The sequence below is a fragment of the Lipotes vexillifer genome, unplaced genomic scaffold, assembly GCF_000442215.2.
Source record: "Lipotes vexillifer unplaced genomic scaffold, Lipotes_vexillifer_v1.1 scaffold387, whole genome shotgun sequence".
Taxonomy (NCBI): Eukaryota; Metazoa; Chordata; class Mammalia; order Artiodactyla; family Lipotidae; genus Lipotes; species Lipotes vexillifer.
In genome coordinates this window covers 4,075,894-4,099,493 of record NW_006795399.1, presented here as the reverse complement: position 1 = coordinate 4,099,493, position 23,600 = coordinate 4,075,894, and the positions used below count along the sequence as shown (strand labels likewise).

At 40.4% G+C, this 23,600-nt stretch overlaps 1 protein-coding gene across 1 annotated transcript in view; it reads right to left on the bottom strand.

Moving 5' to 3' along the window:
• Window positions 1-23,600, bottom strand: part of SARNP (SAP domain containing ribonucleoprotein) — a 53,702-nt gene that overhangs the window by 8,654 nt on the left and 21,448 nt on the right. Inside the window, exons 6-9 of the mRNA XM_007467763.1 lie at window positions 23,496-23,569; window positions 23,017-23,045; window positions 19,825-19,850; window positions 18,255-18,323 (exon numbers count right to left, since the gene is read on the bottom strand). Coding sequence (XP_007467825.1) covers window positions 18,255-18,323; window positions 19,825-19,850; window positions 23,017-23,045; window positions 23,496-23,569 — 198 coding nt within the window. The remainder of the gene's footprint in view (window positions 1-18,254; window positions 18,324-19,824; window positions 19,851-23,016; window positions 23,046-23,495; window positions 23,570-23,600) is intronic.

The window sequence follows — 23,600 nt, the reverse complement described above, 5'->3', positions numbered from 1 at the left end:
CCCGTATCCCCTGCATCGGCAGGCGGACTCTCAACCACTGCGCCACCAGGGAGGCCCCTATCACTGTATTTTCCATCATGGAATAAGATAGTTCCTAACTATCTTATAGAACCTTTCAGAAGACATCTTCAACTTTTCAAAATTCACTTTTCTTCTTGTTTCCCTTTCACATTTGGCACATCCTTGGACAATATAAAGAAAATGATACCTGCTGAAAGAAAAGATGGAGACATTCCAGGTTCCCCCAAGATACAAATTACATGTATGAAAGTGCTTAGTACATAGGAACTATCATATAAGTATTCGATAAATGTTAGCCATTATTTCTATTGCATCCTTCTGGTCCTTGAAACAAAGTCTGAGACCACCAACAGAATTTTGAAACTAACAATGCCATTCATTCTTCTTCTACACTACAAGTGAAGTCATCAAAAGTTGTCAAGAAACAGACATTACCAAGGCAACAAGGAAATTCCCTTCAGTTGCAAGGCAAATGATATTTGGAAAGAGGATCAGATTTAAGGTTAAAGTGTAGCAGAACAGTAACTCAGCAAAACCAGTCTTCTCCATCAGGTACTATTAACCACCTTCTCTTTCTGGGACCCTGAAAAAAAAAAAACTATGCTGTCAGGCTTTAACTGATATCACCATCCCTAACAATTAATGACTACAAAAGCAGATATCTATATAAGGTAATGTCCAAGGGAACTGAGCAAGGATCCGACCTCTAACTCTGTAGATCCAATTCCAGGTACTCTAAAGGCCCCTGAGGAATTGCCTTCACTGAATTACACAACATCAGTTTCTATCAACACTGTCAATAACACTGAAACCATAAAATTAAACCATTCATCCACTGGTCATTCAAATAACCACTGAGAGCCTACTATGGGTCAGGCACTGTTTTCTGGCACTGGGAATAGAGAGATGAATAAGACAAAAATCTTTAACCTCACAGGGCTTATGAATTCACAATTGAATGACTATAAAGATGTGTGCCATTGTTCATTACATTACTGCATTATGAGGACTCATGGGGAAATTTTCTTTCTGATTCCCAGACCCCAAATAATTATGCTTTTGCTGAACAACTTGTTAGTTTTACCTTTTGAAAATCACTGTAAACAGTACAATTGTGTTTTCCTCTTTCTACTGACTGCTATAAAGTTTGGAGCAAAATGTGTGGTCTGTCCCTGGCAAGTGGTTTTGAAAATATTTCTATTAGAAAGGAGAGGCCAAGAGTATTGAGGTGAGAGAGAAACATGAGATCAAGAGACAGAGATCAGGGAGTTTCCTGGTGGTCCAGTGGTTAGGACTTGGGACTTTCACTGCCAAGGCCTGTGGTTCAATCCCTGTTCGGGGAACTAAGATCCGGCAAACCGTGTGGTGTGGCACGGCAAAAAAAAAATGAGAGAGAGAGAGAGAGAGACAGAGAGAGGGAGAGAGAGAGATGGAGATCAAACACCCAGATCCAGAGGTAGAAACTTAGAAGGCAAGATGACATAAAGTTAGTCACAAGGTTGGTGCTGGTCCTTTAAGAACTTATTCCTCTCTAAATAGAACGGAATTAATTTAAAAAAAAAACAAAAAAACCCCCAAACAACCTCAGTGCCCCAAGAAGGAAAAGGAGAGGGAATGGAAGTACAAAGTTATAGCTCAAAATTTTAAATTAAGGAAGGGCTCTTGTCAGTGGTTTCCATGGCATATACACGGTAGCCAGGAATTAAGTCCCAAGTGGAAGATCAGCTGCAACAAGTGGCAGCGTGAATACCACACAGATGCTTTCTAAAGTGATTGCCTCTTTTTATAGCAAAGAGTACCATAGATAAAATCTCTACCCAGGGATTTTCCTGGTGGTCCAGTGGGTAAGACTCCATGCTCCCAATGCAGGGGGCCCGGGTTCGATCCCTGGTCAGGGAACTAGATCCCGCATGCCACAACTAAGGATCCCGTGTGCCGCAACTAAGACCCGGTACAGCCTAAACAAACAAATAAATAAATAATTTTATAAAATAAATGAAATAAAATCTCTACCCAAAATGGAGTTCCAGCTTTACCTTCCAAACCCAACTTGTGTCTTCAAGATTCAAATTCAGGTGAACATTTTTCAAAACTTACTAATTTTATCCTGAATACAATAAAGAATACTGCTTCAAGCTTAGTGTGCTAGGGTTATTTGCTCTGCCAAAAGGAGTCTACTTTGATTTAATTAGCACCCCATGGGCTGTGCTAAAGCATTCACTTTTTTGTTTTTGTTTTTTTAAATAAATAAATAAATCTATTTATTTATTTATTTTAGGCTGCGTTGGGTCTTTGTTGCTGTGTGTGGGCTTTCTCTAGTTGCGGCGAGCAGGGGCTACTCTTCGTTGTGGTGTGCGGGCTTCTCATGTGGTGGCTTCTCTTATTGCGGAGCACGGGCTCTAGGCGTGCGGGCTTCAGTGGTTGTGGCTCATGGGCACTCTTAGAGCACAGGCTCAGTAGTTGTGGCAGCACACGAGCTTAGCTGCTCCGCGGTATGTGGGATCTTCCCAGACCAGGGCTCAAACCCGTGTCCCCTGCATTGGCAGGCGGATTCTTAACCACTGCACCACCAGGGAAGTCCTATTTATTTGTTTTTATTTTTGGCTGTGTTGGGTCGTTGTTGCTGTGCGCGGGCTTTCTCCAGTTGTGGTGTGCGGGCTTCTCATTGTGGTGGCTTCTCTTGTTGCAGAGCACAGGCTGTAGGCTTGCAGGCTTCAGTAGTTGTGGTGCGTGGGCTCAGTAGTTGTGGCTTGCAGGCTCTTGAGCGCAGGCTCAGCAGTTGTGGTGCACGGGCGTAGTTGCTCCGGGGCATGTGGGATCTTACCGGGCCAGGGCTCCAACCTGTGTCCCTTGCATTGGCAGGCAGATTCTTAACTACTGTGCCACCAGGGAAGCCTAAGCATTCACCTTTTTCAATCTTATTACCAGTGCCACTCTGGATCACAGAGATAAACTAGGAGAAACAAAACAGTGACCCAAATGTAACCAGGCTTATGTAGGGAATTTGAACTCAGTAAATCCCAAAACACAAAGCAAGAGTATTTACTGAATTCAAATAAAAGATATCCTCACTGTTCTTATAGGAGACCAAAAGAATTAACCAAGCCAGGTATTTTTTCTGGTCAGTACAACGAGCTCACTCACATCATTCCTTCTTACACTATGTATGAGAAGCAGAAATTCCAATCTAAACAATTCAGTCAGAGATATCCTTACAAGTAGAAAGGGACATTTCAGGGAAGCTTAGGTACTGCTGAGTTGGAGTTGGCCCTTCTCCTATAGCTGTTTTAATGACTGAGCTATTGCCCACATTCTACACTGTTCAATGTGTAAGAGTCTCATATATATTCCCAACAGGACCTAAACCACGCCACTTTATTTATCCTACTTTAACAGTTATTTTCTCAGAAGTCTTTTCCCTGGAGTGATGGAAGAGAGGCCGATAGTGAGCTACGGATGAATAGTTTGCAAAAAAAAAAAACCCAAATAATTGCCTCCTTTTGTAATTGAATTACCATACTAAGATGTTAATAGTTCTCAGGCCAATTTGATTTTCCAAGGGAATGTAAGGTAAGAGTGAGGCAAAAAGGAAGACAGGGAGCCTTCTGGTGACTTTCCTGACTTTCACTGCCACGTGACTGATGGCAGGATGAAAAGCAGTGCCTGGGGGCTTTCAGGCAATGGTAGATTAATAATGACATGGCCTTGACTTCCCAGAGGTAAAGGTTACGAAACACTCCAGGGTGAGTGGGCTTCTAATTTCATACTCTCAGGGTGAATGACAGCAACTGATGGTTTTTCTCTCAGAAACACTTTAATGCTTAAACACACAGCTGTCACCTCCCTGCCCCAGTTTCTGAAATTCATTTGAACATGTTTATTCCTCAGCATTTATGCCAGCCAGACCACAGAACACAAGGTGGTCCTAAAGACCAATGCACAGAGCCTAAGCAGGACTAAAGGTGAACGACTGGACTAGCAGAGGGTCTAGTCCATCATCTTAGCACACACAGAGTAAAGAGATACTCTAATACCGCCACACATATACACATAACACACCTCCCAGTACAACAATCTTACCTACTCTCAACAATCTTTTAACTGTTGAGATCGGATTCAACCTTCTAGAGCCAGAAGGATGCCAGGAACTGTAAAGCAACACCAGAATTAGAGACTACCAGGAACTGTATCTCCTCCTATCTTTACAGTATTTGAAGCCCCAGTACACAGTCAGCTCAAAACCAAACACTCTTCTGAGTCACTAGCTCCCATCACTTCTTCTCTGTTGTCCAAATCAAGCTTCTTCCCCAACCCCGACTCTTGTCCAACCCCGGAGGAGGTCGTCTCTCGGTCTTGCTCTAGCTGACTGTAGGACAAAGCAAGGAAGGTGGAGGAAATGAAGGCTTCACACTTGAGACCCCTGGAAACCAAGTTTCTATTAAAAGTCCCCACCTCCCTCCCTTAAACGTCAGGAAGCTGCTGCTTTTAAGGATAAGCGATGCAGAGCTTGGCAGAAATGTCAAGTCAATAGAGGGAAGCTAAAACCTTCTGAAGGGAGGTGAATTCTGTCTTAGCCAAAATATACAGAGAATGAAGGACAAGAGTTACCTGAGCATTCAGAAATTTACAATGAGCACTAGGAAAGCAGATTCTTTTCACCTGACATTTTAAAAGGCAGATTTCTGGCTTCGCCCCAACCTAATAAATCTGAATCTCAAAAGGAAGAACCCAGAGAACTGTAAGGGACCCCTGGTGACCCTTATGTGCAGCAACAGTTGAGAATAATTGCAAATAGCTTCCAGACAGTATAAACCAAAAAACCAAAACAAACAAACAAACCCCCACCCCACCCCCACAACAAAAAAACCCTCACAAAAACCCAATAGGCTGCTACTCCACTCCAACTTTCCCCTCAAAGCACTAGGGGCCTTCCAAAAAAGCTTATGCTTCCTACAAACACGTTATCTCAGCTGCAGGAATGTGAAGGGGAAAAGAAAGCTATTAAGGAATCACAGCTGGCTCTAAGGCACACCTATCTTGCTGCCTTCCTAGAATTCAAATAGAGGAACAGAAACTCTTTTACCAGGGGAGTTCAATACAGGAAGAACATGCCCAAGCAAGATCCGGGAACACCTCAGATACGTGGGGAAAAAGAGAGAGGCAACCAGGTTCAAGCACACAAAGGTATTTTTTTCCTCTATAGAACTGATATAGAGAAAGAGTGAGAGTATCAATAAAGTGGAGAACAGACAGGAACAGACGGCTTTTGTCTTAAGGCTCATGTGTTTTACTTGTACATACAGAGCACTAAACAGGTCCATCATATAAAACCTCTCATCTTGTGAGTCTGTTCGTTCATTTCCAGTTGCTCTTCCTCCTGAAACATTTCATACCCAAGATGAGCATGACAGTGAAAATTCTGAAACTGCCCCCCTCTACTCTACCTAAATAAACTCTTCACCCAATAAATACTTTCTAACATCCAGACACCAAGCATTTCAAATATAATCTCCTTCTCAATAAGATATCTTCATTGCTAGGGATTTAAAGATTCAATATGTGATATAAAATCCAAACGTGGAACCCTCTGAAAATAAATTTCTCTATCTGTCCTAACAATCTGCTCTGGGGATGAGAAGGTAAAAAATGGATTAAAATACTATCTTTAAAAATATGAGAAAAGAATAGCAAAGGAAAAGGAAGGGAGGAAAGGAGTTAACATTTTCTAGACCTTAACAAGGGACCTCAGATTTTATTAAAAACAGGGACTTTGCTAGTTTGCAAAAATCATTACCAAGTATCTTCCTATAAAACATCTCACGATCTGATGCCCTGTCTCATTCCCATTTGCAACTTCAAAATCTACAGGATTTTATTTGACCTGTTTCAGCTTTCAGGCATAAAAAGCAACTTTACTATTTTAGTGAGTACATAAGAGAATGAACTATCATGTTATTATTAAACCTTACTTGAACCAAACCCATATGTATTCTTTAAAATGTTATCTCTCCTTATCAGTGTCAGCCTAACAAACAGTATTACTCAAGTATTAGTCTCTCAAGTATTAAAATACATCTTAAACATTCCTATACTGCTACTGCTCACATCAGGAGGAGCGTCTGAACACCAAAATTTCATACCCCCCAAAAAATTAATAACACAAACACAAACCAAAAAAACAACAAAAAAACACCCCACACTTTTTCCTCCCATACAGATTTTGAAGGATGGACAGACTTGGATTCAGAGGGTTAGCTTACATTTCACCATAGCTAGGGAGAGTATCTGGAGTGATCGGACAGATATCGCTCTGTTTGGAGAGCCAGCTAGCTTACCTGTCACCTCAAAATTAGACATACAACTAGATATACAATCAGATATGATTTACAGTTGGGTTTTAAAAACCTTACATGCTAAGAGTCTAAGAGTGGCACTTCTTAAAAAACTGGCACTCAGGGACTATCCTGGCAGTCCAGTGGTTAAGACTCCATGCTTCCAATGCAGGGGGCACAGGTTCAATCCCCGGTTGGGGAACTAAGATCCCACGTGCCATGCAGCACAGCCAAAAATTTTTTTTAAAAAAATAAAAACTGGCACTCAGAGAATGACCCCACCCGAAGAACTTGGTTGGCAAAAACAGCTGAAGGTATTTAAAAGTAAAACAGACTTAACAGAATGCAGTATTCCCCTCCTTTTCCAGGGTATGTTTACTCTCGGGGCAAAGACTAAGGGGGACCACAGAGAGGCATAAAACTTGTTTTTTATCGAAGTCATCAATTCTGACATGTTAGAAGAAGGAATGCAAAGACATTAGTGGGGGTGGGGTATCAAGCAGAGGAAACAGAAAAGACAGTAAGTTTTTTTTCTTACTACAAACTTTTCTGCCTCTAGTTCTTTAGGTTCAAACTCAATGAATGAAATCAGAGACAGAAAAATAAAATGAAATGGTACAAGATCCTAGCGGTCTCAACCACTTACTTTAGGGAAGTATAAACCCTCTATCACAAACTTCTCAAAGATCCAATTTACAGTGAACAGGGCAAAACACCAGCCACAAATGCTGATATAGCACCAAAAATTTTATCTTGCTTCCCCCAATTTTTAAAGTTTTTCCTCTGAAGTGGTCAATTTATATTCCTAACATTTCTTGTCCAACTTTATTCTCAACCATGGCCAGGTAAAAAGTATGTGTTTGAGGTTTAGGGTATAGAGGGAGGGTAGAAGTTGAGCAAAGAAAAACCTGATTCCTATTTCTCTAGTTAAAATTAGAATCCATTTTCAACAGCCCTGGGCAGGAGAGAAAAATTCCATTCTGCCTCTTTGCTCTTCCAAATTCCTATAGCCAAGTGGTTCAACAGCATTTGAATGACACACATAATGACATCATTGATTGGAATCATAATAGAAGGGAGTGAGAAGAGCGGGTGTGGGGGGGAAGTGGGAAGGGAGGGAGGTAAAGATGTATTTGTGTTACAGACAAAAGACAAGTTCTGTTCCTCAGCAGGGACAAATGAAGAACCAGATGAAGGGATAAACTGAGGTCAGAGAGTTTTCCCTATTGTTTCCTCTTTAAACAGCTCCTTCACCACTCCCTCAAGGTTTGTTCCAATGGATGGGTATAGAAACAGCAGCGTATGTGTTTTTATCTTAGAGGAGGAGGTAGAAGAAAAAAAAAAGCCAAATATTTATTTTCAAATTATTATGAATTAAGAAGGGGATTTAAAGGACTGGTTAGACTTTAGTTGGGCCCTAAAATGCTCTCAGAAATGCTGAGGACTATGTGGGGTTGGGTCTTGGCTTTTCTGAAATTCATCTTCTCTGATAGCCACTCTCAACTGCCATCTCTATGTACTATATAACCTGTTCTTATCGTCTTTTCTTGTTGGTTAATGGAAGTTAAAATAATACAATTTTTCAAGTGGAAGAAGCATTTTTGGGGAAAATGACAATCTAGGATGAAGGCGGAGGGGAGGGAAATTTCCCCCCAAAGCCCTTTATCAATGAAATACGATGACTGAGACGATCTACACTGAAGTTTTTTCCATCTGCAATCCTACTACCTGCATTTTTCTTGGTCTCATGGGGCACCATGAGAAAAGGAAATAGAGAATTAAGTGTTGCCCTTGGCCTAAGTACCGCTGCTTGAATATATGTGGTTGGAAAGAACCCAAACCTACTCAGCATGCTACTTTTCCTGGGATCTAAATCTTCTAACCCTTTAAAAAATATTCTACCAAACTCCTCACCATAGCTTATGGTTCCTCAGGTCCTTACAGTTCCACGTTGACAATGTCCTATGCACAGTCCCACAGTTCTTCCTTTGGAACAGGTTCATATATACATGCCTAAACTAGTTAACAAATCCCAATTATAGACCCTCTGGGAAGGCTGGTGACCAAATTTTTTTCTGTGGCCATGCCACGCAGCTTGCAGGATCTTAGTTCCCTGATCAGAGACTGAACCCGGGCCCCTGGCAGTGGAAGCTCAGAGTCCTAATGACTGGGCCACTAGGGAATTCCCTCAACTTCTAAATCTATACTGTGGGGGCTTCCCTGGAGGTGCAGTGGTTAAGAATCCGCCTGCCAGTGCAGGAGACACGGGTTCGAGTCCTGGTCCGGGAAGATCCCACATGCCATGGAGCAACTAGGCCCGTGCACCACAACTACTGAGCCTGCGCTCTAGAGCACGCGAGCCACAACTACTGAGCCTGCACGCTGCAACTACTGAAGCCCGCACGCCCAGAGCCCATGCTCCGCAACAACAGAAGCCACCGCAATGAGAAGCCCGCGCAACGCAACAGAGTAGCCCCCACTCAAAGCCCGCACACAGCAACAAAGACCCAACACAGCCAAAAATGAATTAAATAAATAATTTTAAAAACAGAAAGTAAATCTATAGTGTGAACTTCCTTCTTTCCATATCCCATTGACTAACCTCTGTACCAAAACCCACTGCTGAAGGGAAGAAACATTCTTTATTTATTTCAGATGGTGGAAGGGAATCTCGATAGAAACAAACAGGCCTTCCAGAAGAGAGTGAATGGAGACAAGCCATAATGAAATCTGTGTGCTAGAACAGGGGTCCCCAATCCCTGGACCACGGACCAGTACCGGTCCACGGCCTGTCAGGAACTGGGCCGCACAGCAGGAGGTGAGCGACGGGCTAGTGAGCAAAGCTTTATCTGCCGCTCCCATCACCCCCTGAACCACCCCCACCCACACCCTCCTCGGCCGTGGAAAAACTGTCTTCCACGAAACCGGTCCCTGGTGCCAAAAAGGTTGGGGACCCGCTATGACAGAAGACACTTGTGCCCTCCTGTGCTTGGAACTGACTCTTTGTCCCAGCTTCCTCTTTGATATCTCAACACATTTCAGCGACAAGCTCCTCAAAAACAATAGGTCCAATGTCTCTCTCACTCTGAAGTGGTCCATCCCCAACAAATGGTGAGCAAAAATATACAATTATACGAAAGCTTCATGAAACTAATCACTGCAGCCACCCAAGACTCTTAGTTACCAGCCTCAGCAATAAGAAGATAGTCAGTGGATGAATATTTAATTCGTTTTCAACCTTTTTATCAATATATTCTAACACTGTGTATCACAGAACATTCATCAGGGAAGAAAACTGGCAAAAAGCACGAACATGGAAAAAGTAGCCTTTAGGGTTTTTACAGGCCTCTTAAGATAACTCATTAGGACAGTTACCTATATGAAGAACTACAAGTAGGGAAAACTCAGTAATATCCTAGTAGAGACGTAAGGAAGATGTACTTATGTCAGCATTTACTACTACTAAGCAAGAATCAAGAGGCAGTAACACATGCCTCTCACATTCTCGGGAAGGGAGAAAAGTATAAACCACACTCCAGTTTTCTGCTTAGTGCCTGGGCCTGGTGTTTTTGTTTGTGTTTCTTTGTAATACTTACCTAGCTGGATTTCCTGTAACTTCCTCAAGTATCAAGTTTCACTTTCCCAAATGTGTCAATGTTTGAAAATAAACAAACAAAAAAACCAATCCATGCAAATTAGCTACATCAGTTAACAATACATCTCTAAGCCCAGACCTAGTTTCTACCAAAACTAATGTCCTATGACCATCATATATTAACTGAGCTGGCTTCCCATCTATTTCCCTTACCCATTCCTTTTAGAGATGAATTTCTTATGTACCAGGCCAAGTCCTCCACCAAGAGGACTGACCCAAACACTACTTCTCTTGGGAGGCATGGAAAACTGACAGAGAAAAAAAAACAACCAGTTAAGTACAAGACTGAAAACTTAGCTGGTGATCAATCAGAACCAACCAGGCAGAGGTTATTTATCTGGGTTTTGTTTTGTTTGAGGGGCTGGGAGGTTTCTCAGCCCACTGTCACTATGAAGCTTACAGGAGAAAAGGCATGCCATTCTATCCTCAAATAGTCGAAAGAGTTGGAGGGGACAATTTACAGCCTCTTGTGTAAAAAATGTCCATAAATGCCAGTGCCATTCTTTGCCCTGTCACTTCCCATTATCCTAAACCAACAGGATTCTATTTACTGAGACTTGAGCTGGAAACATGAACAGAAAGGTCTTTTTCTTGGGCAGGGGGAGAGAGGGAAGATGGTTGCGGGGGGGGGGGCACATTTCTTGAAGTTTCTGTGTACTGCCTAATGTGTACAGTATACTAGTGGAGCTGAAAAGTGAAATATATGAGCAGTCATTCAAAAGTTAGCCAAGGAAGAATAGCAGAAATTCGATACCCTCAAATTTATAATATGCTGAAGCCATATATCTAAAATACGAAGAGGAGATGATCAGGTTGTGACAGTTAAAAAAAAAAAATCTGGGGGCTTCCCTGGTGGCGCACTGGTTGAGAATCTGCCTGCTAATGCAGTGGATACGGGTTCGAGCTCTGGTCTGGGAAGATACCACATGCCGCAGAGCAACTAGCCCCGTGAGCCACAACTACTGAGCCTGTGCGTCTGAAGCCTGTGCTCCGCAACAAGAGAGGCCACGATAGTGAGAGGTCTGCGCACAGAGATGAAGAGTGGGCCGCTCTCGCCGCAACTAGAGAAAGCCCTCGCACAGAAACGAAGACCCAACACAGCCAAAAATAAATAAATAAAAATTTAAAAAAAAATCTGTCACAAACACTACGGCACACTCCTCTCACACATTCTCTCTCTTTATCATATCCACTGGTATGCAGCAGAATCTACTGAGGAGAAACCATGATGCAATGAGGGCCTTAAGCTGGATCAAGCAAACACAAACTCCATGCAATGAGGTGACAGAGAGTGGGTCTCTCTCATTGCCCCTTTTAGGATACTAGGATGAAGAATAGGTATCTTCACATCACCTATTAACCTCCACTATTTGCAACATATCTAACCGAATAAAATCTGTGCCTGGACAACTGTAAAACTTAAAGACAGATGACCAAATTACACAGGAGGAGGCTATACTGGAACCCAGGACCCCAGGATGAGGTGGACATAATTGTGCTGCTCTGGCTGTTCCACAAATACAAATTTAATCATATCACTAACCTCTGGCCAAGCAAATACTAGGCTGCAAATCATCTCTGGTGATAGAGAACTGTTAAACACAGGACTCCGAACAAAGCAACTCTTACTGAGAACGCAGCCAGTTGCAATTTCATGATTTGGGTCTAGAACACTAAGTTCTAGAAAAAAAGTTACTTGAAAAAAAGAACAGTTCCTCTGCTTATCTCTTATTCCCTTTCCTCCAATTTCTCTCCTCCTACAAATTCACTCTGAAACTGCTTATATTCTACAAGTACTAAAAACCTCTGGGCTATGGAAACAGTGATCCAAACAGGTGGTCTGATAAGATTTCTATGCTACTTCCAAGTATGAAAGCTGTGTGGGAGATATAAGCTGGACTTGAGTTGTCCAATACACATGTGGCTACTTAAATTTAAAATAATTAAAAATTCAGTTCCTAGTCACACTATCTATTATTGTGTGACTATACTGATCATTAGCCGCATGTGACTACTGATCACATTTCAGGTGATCAGTAACCACATGTGGCTAATGACTAGTGTACAGGTATACCTTGTTTCATTGTGCTTCGACTTATTGTACTTCACAGATATTGTACTTTTCACAAACTGAAGGTCTGCAGCAACCCTATGTTGAGCAAGCCTACTGGAGCCACTTTTCCAACAGCATTTGCTCACTTCATGTCTGTGTCACATTTTCGTAATTCTTGCAACATTTCAAGCTTTTTCATCATTGTTATTATTATGTGTTATGACGATCTGTGATCAGTGATCTTTGATGTTACTACTGTAATTGTTTGGGGGCACCACAAACCATGCCCATAAAAGACAGAGAACTTAATCAATAAATATGTGTGCTCTGACTGCTCCACCAACCAGCCGTTCCCATCTTTCTCCCTCTTCTCAGGCCTCCCTATTTCCTGAGACAAAACAATACGGAAATGAGGCCAATTAATAACCCTACAATGGTGTTTAACTGTTCAAGTGAAAGGAAGAGTTGTACATCTCTCACTTTAAATCAAAAGCTAGAAAGGCATGTCAAAAGCTGAGAGAGGACAAAAGCTAGACCTCTTGTACCAAACAGCCAAGATGTGAATGCAAAGAAAAAGTCCTTGAAGGAAATTAAAAGTGCTACTGCAAGGAACATTAGAAACAGAAGAGAAACAGCCTTATTGCTAATGTGAAAAAAAGTTTAAGTGGTCTGGATAGAAGATCAAACCAGCCATAACATTCCCTTAAATCAAAGCCTAATCCAGAGGAAAGTGCTAACTCTCTTCAATTCTATGAAGGCTGCTGAGAGAGGTGAGAAAGCTGCAAAAGTCTGAAGCTAGCCACTTCCACAACATAAAAGTGTAAGGTGAAGCAGCAAGTGCTGATGTAGAAGCTGCAGTAAGTTGTCCAGATCTAGTTAAGGTAATTAATGAAGGTGGCTACACCAAACAACAGATTTTCAGTATAGATGAAACAGCCTTACATTGGAAGAAGGTGCCATCTAGGACTTTCACAGCTAGAGAGGAGAGGTTAATGCCTGGCTTCAAAGCTTCAAAGGACAGGCTGACTCCCTTGTTAAGGGCTAATGCAGCTGGTGACTTTAAGTTGGAGCTAATGCTCATTTACCATTCCGAAAATCCTAAGGCTCTGCCTGTGTTCTATAAACGGAACAACAAAGCCTGGATGACAGCGCATCTGCTTACAACATGGTTTACTGAATATTTTAAGCCTACTGTTGAGACATATTGCTCAGAAAAAAAGATTCCTTTCAAAGTATTACTACTCACTGACAATGCACCTGGTCATCACCCAAGAGCTCTGACGGAGATGTACAGTGAGATTAATGTTGTTTCCACTCCTAACACAACATCCCTCCTGCAGCCTACGGATCAAGGAGTAATTTCAACTTTCAAATCTTATTATTTAAGAAATACTTTTCATAAGGCCACACGTAGTGATTCCTTTGATGGATCTGGGCAAAGCAAATTGAAAACCTTCTGGAAAGGATTCACCATTCTGGATGCCATTAAGAACATCTGTGATTCATGGAGAGAGGTTAAAAAAAAAAAATCAACATTAACAAGAGTTTGGAAAGAGTTGATTCCAACCCTCATGGATGACTTTGAGGGGTTCAAGACTTCAGTAGAGAAAGTAACTGCAGATGTGGTGCAAACAGCTAAAGAACTAGAATTAGAAGTGGAGCCTGAAGATGGGACTGAACTGCTACAATTCATGGTAATGTACGAGGAGGAGGAGCTGCTTACAGATGAGCAAAGACAGTGATTTCCTGAGATGGAATATACTCCTGGAGAAGATGCTGTGAATATTGCTGAAATGACAACAAAGAATTTAGAATGTTACATAAACTTAACTGATAAAGCAGCAGCCAGGTTTGAAAGGATTCACTCCAATTCCGAAAGAACCTGCTGTAGGTAAGATGATATCAAACAGCACTGCATGTTACAGAGAAATAATTTGTGAAAGGAAGAGTCAGTCAATCAATGTGGCAAACTTCATTGGTTTTTGGGTTTTTTTTGCGGTACGCGGGCCTCTCACTGTTGTGGCCTCTCCCATTGCGGAGCACAAGCTCCAGACGCACAGGCTCAGCGGCCATGGCTCACGGGCCTAGCCGCTCCACGGCATGTGGGATCTTCCTGGACCAGGGCACGAACCCATATCCCCTGCATCCGCAGGCAGACTCTCAGCCACTGCGCCACCAGGGAAGCCCCATTGTTGTTTTATTTTAAGAAATTGCCTAGGAAACACATTTGTCTAGAACTCCACACAGCACATGATTTATATTTACTACATAAATATTAAACTACATATAATATTTCCTTCATTTTGTACAACTCCTGGACAAAGATGATTTATTTTATATAGTTCTAAATTAATTTTATAATGTAATTTATATATCTGTCCCATCCTTAATTCTACTTCAAGTGATTTTGTAATGCAAAGTAATTTGGAGAATCTATTAATTATGTGAGAGTAACATTCAAGAACAAGGAAGAGATATAATATTTCTATACACTGCATTTTGTACTGAATTTAGGAAGGAACTGAAACATCTTTTTTCGTATATAAAGCTAAATTTTAAAAAATAAATAATAAGCATAAATTATCTTACAACACAATTATTTCAGCTGCATCTTAGTCACTCCTTGGCAGTCTGAGGTTCAGAATGCCACTTGGTTGCATTGGTTGTTTGAGAACATTGAAAGCAAGAATTTTTTAAATAAAAAATGCATTTTTAGCAAAAAAAAAAGAAAGAAAAGAAAAGAAACTGTCACAGCCACCCCAACCTTCAGCAACCACCATCCTAGTCAGTCAGCAGCCGTCAACATAGAGGCAAGATCCTCCACTGGCAAAATGATCACAACTTGCTAAAGGCTCAGATGATGTTTAGCACTTTTATTTTAGCAATAAAGTAGTTTTCAATTTAGGTATGTACACTGCTTATTTGTGACTCACTTTACTGCAATATTCACTGTATTGTGGTGGTCTGCAACTGAATCCACAATATTTCTGAGGTATGCCTATATTAGATAACAGATTATTTAACAGAACAATATTTTGTAGAATATTTCTATCATCACAGAAGGTTCTACTGAACAGTGGTGGTCTAGATAGCAAAATAGCAGGGACATTTTAATGGTTTGTGAGGCAACTTAGAACAAACCATTGAAATTAGGATAATTCTGAAAATCAGGATTTATGATCAATGTAAATGGAACCTATACTCAAAAAGGACATCTCAGAAAGTCACAAGCCTCCAAGCAAAGTGGTCCTTGGAAGAAATCGTGTATACTCTAGTACAGTGCTACTAAAAATGTGGTCTGCCTCCTAGGGCTTGATCCCTAAACCGTTTATCAGTCTAGAAATAAGTCCAGAAATTGAGTGTTTAGAAACTTCCAAGTAGTTTAACATTTCTTTGACATTTTTATTTTATTTCGCAAAAGTACCTCTTGACAATGAATTGGAAATTTTTAAAAACTAGTCTTTCGTCACAGAATTCGCAAAGCACTACTCTAGAACATATGTGTGACAATGAATGTTATTAGAGAACAGAGCTCATGTCGTTAGAGTTCTGCCAATTACCATTATCTCATTTTAACCCTTTAGAATTTAAAATGGGAACTGTAATCCTATCAATGATCAACTGAAACACAGAAGTTAATTGACTCAAAGTGATAAAACCAGAACTGAAAACCAAGGAAGGAAACTAAAATTTATTGAGGGTCTGGATGTCCCTGGTGGCGCAGTGGTTAAGAATCCTCCTGCCAATGCAGGGGACACAGGTTTGATCCCTGGTCCGGGAAGATCCCACATGCCGCGGAGCAACTAAGCCCGTGCGCCACAACTACTGAGCCTGAATGCTAGAGCCTGAGAGCCACAACTACTGAGCCCTGGTGCCACAACTGCTGAAGCCCGTGTACCTAGAGCCCGAGCTCCGCAACAAGGCACCAAAATGAGAAGCCCATGCACCACAATGAGAAGCCCACGCACTGCAACAAAAAGTAGTCCCTGCTCGCCACAACTAGAGAAAGCCTGCATGCAGCAACAAAGACCCAACGCAGCCAAAAAAAAATAAGTAAATAAATAAAAAATTTAAAACATTAAAAATACATTAAAAATACATAAAAACAAAAATAAAATTTATAGAGGGTCAAAGTGTCACTATGTTAGGGAACTGCAAATACACATTTATTCTTCACAAACATGATGTTAGGTGTTACTCCCAGTTTTATAGATGAGGATCAAAGAAGTTTAGTAATTTGCTCAAAATCAATAAATGTATCCCTTCATGTTTTACTCAGCCTCCTGTGGAGGCTGAAAACAGGTCAAATATAGAGAAAGATTCCAGGGAAGGGAAGGGAAAAGACTGATATCCTTGTATAACTCAGGTGGGCAGCACAGAGTGACAGATAAATTCCTCTCAGGAATGTGTCCCTATGAGCTAAGTAGTAGGAGATATCGTGTTCAATTTTGTTAATTTTGATAGAACACACAATGTATGGCTGTTGGCATAACTGATGCCATCTTGTGTCCATTCAGTTCTTCCTGTCCTTCCACTGACTCTACCTAGGGCTGTACTGTGTAGTACATCTCTTCTCTGTCATCAAGGGCTCTGTAGTTAATAGATATTGTTTAATGATCATTAGGTCTGGGTGGTCTCTATACTCTGTTAGTCTCTAAAAAACAATGACGACCTTCACTGATATATTCATGGTGCCCACAAGACTAGTTACCCATTCATAAATCTTGACTTGGGAATGCACTTCCTGTTTCCAAGCATGTACCCCCAAACCCTGGGTTAACTATAAGTATAAAATTGGCCCAATGGCCCCTCAGTAGTGTGGAGTGCAGCTGTGAATGCTTCCAGATTGTCGTCTACCTCATCCTACCCTGTAAGTAAGTTACCCTATAATAAACTACTCCACTGATTATATATATGGAGCTGCCTGCCTCATTTTTCAGTATCAAGGTACCTTCTCAGTTCAGTGGGTACCTTTTGTTCCTCCGTTCTCCAACACACAAACTCACAGAATTCCCTAAAGGAGTGAAGTTATTGATGAGATTCTCAGATACCTAGGCCTCATATACAAAACAAGGAGATAGATGATAAGAAGGGCCACGGATCCAAGGCACCTTTTCCCTTGACCATCTTGCAAAACACAAATGACTTCTGGTTTATAATAATGCTTCCCTATTAAGCTGCTTGTGGTTTAAGAATCATATATTCTGCCTACCTCTCAACTCCTTTACTTTATTCCACATAAACCACCAAATACTCCTACTGAATACCGATGGTCTCAGCATCAAGTTGGACAAAAAGACATGATGTTATATTTCTGGTAAACACAAAAAATGTAACCCAAAGGGAAGGAAGATGAAGCACAGTTGTGTACAAGGTTATGAGTCTCACAGGGACACAACTAATGTTTATTTTTATATACTCAATTTTTCTTTTCTGAGCAAAAATATAACTACCGTCAGGTAAGTTTTTTCTAATGGATTTCTAGAGAGCTAAATGCTTCCATACTCGAGTGGGAAATAATTTTTTTTTTTCCTAATGATGGTTTTTCTGGTTTGAAATAGTCTTCCTTTAATCCTACCACCACTTGAACAACCAAGAAACGTGCTCTCATTCTCACAGAACAAAGATTAAGAGACTACCGGCTCTAGGCAAACAGGAAAGTCCTTAGCATTTTCTCCAAGTGCATAGCAAAACTCCAAACATAACAATGCCCTGTAGAATTGATCACTCCCCACAGCATGGTGTCAACAAGGTCATCTTGCTTAAATTAAACAGTACCAGTTAGCAGAGGGGCAGAAAGAATGAAACAATTTTCTCAGTTTTGTTCCAAAGAACCTCCAAATTTTACTTTTAGGTACCTTTGACCTAAAGACAAGACTGTCTTCTCCTGATTATTTAATTTCCATTATGCCTATATCAGAAGTTAAAGCAGATGTAACATCACTGAACTCAACAAAGAGAAATATAAACCTTGTTCTAACAGCCAGCATGGCAGCTATGCAAACAATCTGTAGAAAAAAACAATTAACTTTGTTAAACAATAGCCATAATGTAATCAATAGTCAGTGAGAGGAGGTGATAGTCAAAGGACTGCATTAAATGAAGTGCTGAGTAGCCAGTTCTATTCTTAGGACAGTCATTTCCAAACTATGTAGCCCCAAGCTGCCCTAATGTTGCAAAAATAGTACCTTACCTTTCTGGAGATTGAAGAGACATTCAAACCAAATCTTTGAGCTCTTTCCTTTAACTTATCCAGGTTAACCTACAAAAAACATAGGAAAAAAAAATATTAAAAAAAAAATCAGGGACTTCCCTGGTGGTGCAGTAGCTAAGAATCTGCCTGCCAATGCAGGGGACACAGGTTTGAGCCCTGGTCCGGGAAGATCCCACATGCGGAGCAACTAAGCCTGTGCCCCACAACTACTGAGCCTACGCCCTAGAGCCTGCGAGCCACAACTATTGAGCCCACGCACCACAACTACTGAAGCCTGCGTGCCTAGAGCCCGTGCTCCACAAGAGAAGCCACCGCAATGAAAAGCCCGGGTGCCGCAACGAAGAGTAGCCCCTGCTCACCGCAACTAGAGAAAGCCCGCACGCAGCAATGAAGACCCAATGCAGCCAAAAATACATAAATTTAAAAAAAGAAAAAAATCAAAACAGAAAACACAGAAGGCACAAACTATGGTCCAAAGCTAAGAGTTCAAATAAGCCTATACAACATCAAAGATACCCTATGTGCGAAATTAGGAAACTAAGCAGTACTCATCCATGCCACTAATTATTAAAAGTTCTCTCCTGGAATGCAGTGAAAGATTCAGCCCTGCCTCTTTCATTCATCAAAGGTGGCAAAAGCCTAGGGAGGGTTTAAGATCAAAGTAGGCCAAACACTGCTTGAAAAAGCAAACAAACGTCTAAATCATCACCTCCAAACAAGTCCATCATTCACAGTCCAAAATTGTTTAATTCCTATACATAGCCTTTGCAAGTAGTTCTTAACCCTATGCCCTAGCAAAGAGAAACTATCACTGCAGCTCTCCGTTCTTCAGAACACAAATCTACTACCAGTACCCAACTCAATTTTCTTCCTTCATTTTTCTTGGAAGCCTTGACTTATCATAAGGATATTTGGGACATTATCATTACTACTACTACTGCTACTAACTTCTACTACTACTACTAAAACATTTCACCTTCACTTACATTATTAAACTGTAATTCCAAGAGCAGGATTTCATAAAGCTAAACATATTTCACAGCATTTGCTTGCATTTTCTAAACATGCTGACAAGTCACAATGGTCCAGAAGGCGTACTATCCTAGTCTTTATTCTCTGGTATTTGACAGGTAGTGTTGAAAATTATCAGTATCTACAAAATAGAACTCATAAGTTGCTTCCACAGATTCTTTTGTGGTAATTAAGAGTCTGACATTATCCAAAGCCACTGCATGAGGCCCTAAAACTCCAGTACCATAAAACAAAGAGTTATATGGATTGTCCTCTAGCTAACAAAATCTACCCTTTTCAAGAGGAGTGGTAGGAAGGAAGATGTTTATAATGACATTGAAGATGCAGAAATTTTCCTGACCTCTCAGTGCCTCAAACAATTCTATTATGGACATAAGACACTGTACTGAAAACAGTCACCAAACTCATATTATCTCAGTTTCCTCTGATCTGGGGAGAAGGAAATCTGTAACTTACCTAACTATACAGAGTTAAGATTTGGCTCTCAAGGTTAAGAAAAAAAAAAAAGATTTCTTACCATAGGCTTGGCATCAGATGACAGGCCTAAAGAAATAAATTTAAAAGTTTTATTTAATATTCTTAAAAGTCATAAAGAAAGCTGATGTCTTTGAATCAAGTTAGATAGCATAGAAATCATATATAGGACAAATGTCCTTTATCTTATGAAGTTAAAGAAAAGGCACAGATTACATCTAGAGACCATGTCTGCACCCACTGCTGTTGGGAACATAAAATAGTACAGCCACTTTGGAAAACAGTTTGGTAGTTCCTCAAAAAGTTAAACATGGAGTTTACTATATGACCTAGCAATTCTACTCCTAGGTATATACCCAAGAAAAACGAAAACATATATCCACACGAAAACTTGTATATGAATGTTCACAGCAACATTAGCCATAGTAGCCACAAAATGAAAACCCAAATGTGCATCAACTGAGGGGTAGATAAAATGTGATATATCAATACAACCTAAGATTATCTAACAATAAAAAGAAATGAAGTAATGATACATCCTAAAACAGGGATAAACCTGGAATACATTATGTTAAGTGAAAGGAGCCAGTCACAAAAGACCATGAATTGTATGATACCATTTATATGAAGGCAAACTTACATATATAGAAAAAACTTAGTGGTTGATTAGTGGGGTGGGGCAGAGGGAGCGGATGAGAAAAACTGCTAATGGGTATGGGGTTTATTTTGGGGATGATGAGTATGTCCTAAAATTAGACTATGATGATAGCTGTACAACCCTGTGAATATATAAAAAACACTGAATTATATACTTTAAATGGATGAGTTGTATGATATATGAATTATATCTCAATAAAGCCGTTAAAAAAAGAGAAAAACATCTTATCTGGACAAAAGACCAGCGTTACTATTATAATGAATTAAAATTATGGCTTCTTAAAGCAAATGTTCTATCACTAAGAAGCAAATAGTATATTAGCCGGTAGGCCCAACCCCAATCTAGTCAATAATTATTTACTTAAAACTTCTCAGAATTTTATTTTAAGCAATCTCAATATTGTAATTGGTTCCCTAACTTTCCACTGTAAACTTTCAGGTATGGACTCAACTTTTACCATAACCTATGTACTAGGAACTGTTACATATTTTTATGTTTTCACTCATAAAACAGTATTTCCTTTTACATGTTGCCAAATTCTACTCTTTTAAGAGCTACTCTGTAGTTCTAGGATTATATGAATAACACTGAATGTCACCTACACATTATTTTATTGGTCAGTTTTCCGCTTCAGGCTAAGTATTAATTTTAACTTTTGCCTTTCTTCAAATAGCACCATTTAATAATATCTTTAAAAACTTTTGGGACTTCCCTAGTGGTCCACTGGCTAGAACTCCGCACTCCAAATGCAGGGGGCCCGGGTTCAATCCCTGGTCAGGGAACTAGATCCCACATGCCTCGACTAAAGACCCTGCATGCCACAACTAAAAAGATCCTACACATGGCAACGAAGATCCTGTGTGCTGCAACTGAGACTTGGTGCAGCCAAATAAATAAATAAATATTAAAAATTTTTGTTGTACCATCACCAATCCTATTATCTCTCTCTTGATATAACTAAATGTCAGAGAATATTCTGTTTCTAAAGCATGTAGTGACAGTGACCAGAATTTTGCTGGTCTTTTATTTTTACTTATTTATTTTTTTTGACTGCATCGGGTCTGATTTGTGGCAGGTGGGATCTTTCGTTGTGGTACGTAGGCTTCTCTAGTTGTGGCACACGGGCTCCAGAGCACACAAGTTCAGTAGTTAAGGGGCAAGCGGGCTCTCTAGTTTTGGTGTATGGGCTTAGCTGCCCCGCAGCATGTGGGATCTTAGTTCCCCGACCAGGGATCAAACCTGTGTCCCCTGAATTGGAAGGTGGAGTCTTAACCACTGAACCACCAGGGAAGTCTCTTGCTGGTCTTTTAAAAGGCATAGCAAAACTCTACAAGATCTTTGGAGGACATTTTCTTAACAGACTTGACACTACTAACAGGTCACTAGGAAGACTGCATTGGATCAGAAGACTACATTTAAAGTCTCTGAGGGACTTCCCTGGTGGCACAGTGGATAAGAGTCCGCCTGCCAATGCAGGGGACACAGGTTTGATCCCTGGTCCGGGAAGATCCCCCATGCCGCAGAGCAACTAAGCCCGTGCACCACAACTACTGAGCCTGCGCTCTAGAGCCCGTAAACCACAACGACTGAGCCCGCGTGCCACAACTACTGAAGCCCAGGCACATAGAGCCCATGCTCCACAACAAAGACAAGCCACTACAATGAGAAGCCCGCACACTGCAGTAGCCCCTGCTCACCACAACTAGAGAAAGCCCATGAGCAGTAATGGACCCGAATGCAGCCAAAAATAAATAAATAAATTAAAAATAATAATAAAAAGAGTAACTTTTCCCCCTAATTTATTACAAATATTCAATGTAGAAATTTTAAAAACACAGACAAGCAAAAAGAATTCACTCAAAATTCCACCAGAGACAATGAATGTTATCAATTTAGTATATATCCCTCTAATCTTTTTTCCTAACCATACATGCACTTTTATTGGGAAATAGGAACATACTACAAATATTTTATAACTTGCTTTTTCCATTTATCTGTCTGACAAATATTCTTCAGTATAATTTTAAACATCTTCATGGTCTTCTAACTGTACTATGGTACACATTTACTCAACCAATTCTCTATTGTATATTACATTGTTTCCAGTTATTGATCACTATAAATAACGCTGTGATAATCCTTGTGGCTAAGTCTTTTATCCAAGATTATTCCCTTGTAAATTCCTAAAAGGTAAAAGAGAAAAAAATAATAATAATAAAAGAGACTCTTTTCTTCCTTTTGCCACTCACACTAGGTAATATAACACTGGACAGGTACACAATAATTACATGCTAACTTGAGACATCAGAATAAAGAAGGTATTAGAAACTTCTCTGAAGAGATCCAAGAAAAGGAAAACAAATGTTGGCACTTCCTCCTATTCTCTCATAACTTTAGCACCTTCTCTAAATTGCCTGCGCTTAAGTATGGTTTTACCTAGAGCAAAGAGGTGGATATAATAACCTCTTACAGGCTTCTAGAGCTAACAAGTTTACCTTAATTTGGAGAAACGGAATCTGTTGTGCCAAAAAAGTAAAAACATAAAGATAACTTTCTCAGAAGTCTCTGTACTCTTACCTTTTGATGGAACTGAAGAAATCCCAAATCTGTAGAAAGAAAAACAAGCTAAATTTTAGGAAGCTGTTCACACTCCTGGTTGTCTGTCTCCGTGTCAAGTATACATATGGCACTTCTTGCTTGTGATCTCAAGCCTTGCAATCATTAGCTAATTCTAACAACCCCATGAAAGATGTTCAGTTGACTCTTTTTCTCACCAAGAGTCCAGAGAATAAGTTAAAAGGTAGCCTTATCAGAACTGGGAGTAGCAGTCAGTTTCTGACTTTTACCTATTACAAAAACCCTGCTTGATAATAAAACCCAATCTATAGCTACTACAACCAATCAGCAGATACGGTCTGAATAGAGCCAAGAGAGTATTTCTTTCCAGCAAGGCCTCTATTCTACTTAAAATCAACAACTATATTTAAAACCTAGGAACACATTCCCTCACCTTCATATTACCACGATCTCAGGTCTAAAAGGCTGGGAACACTCACCTAGCTGCCCTGGCAGCTTTCTTACTCTCCAAGCTCACAGGTACATTGAATCGTTCAGCTCTCTTCTGCATCCTCTAAGTGATAACAGACAAAAGAAGGGAAAGA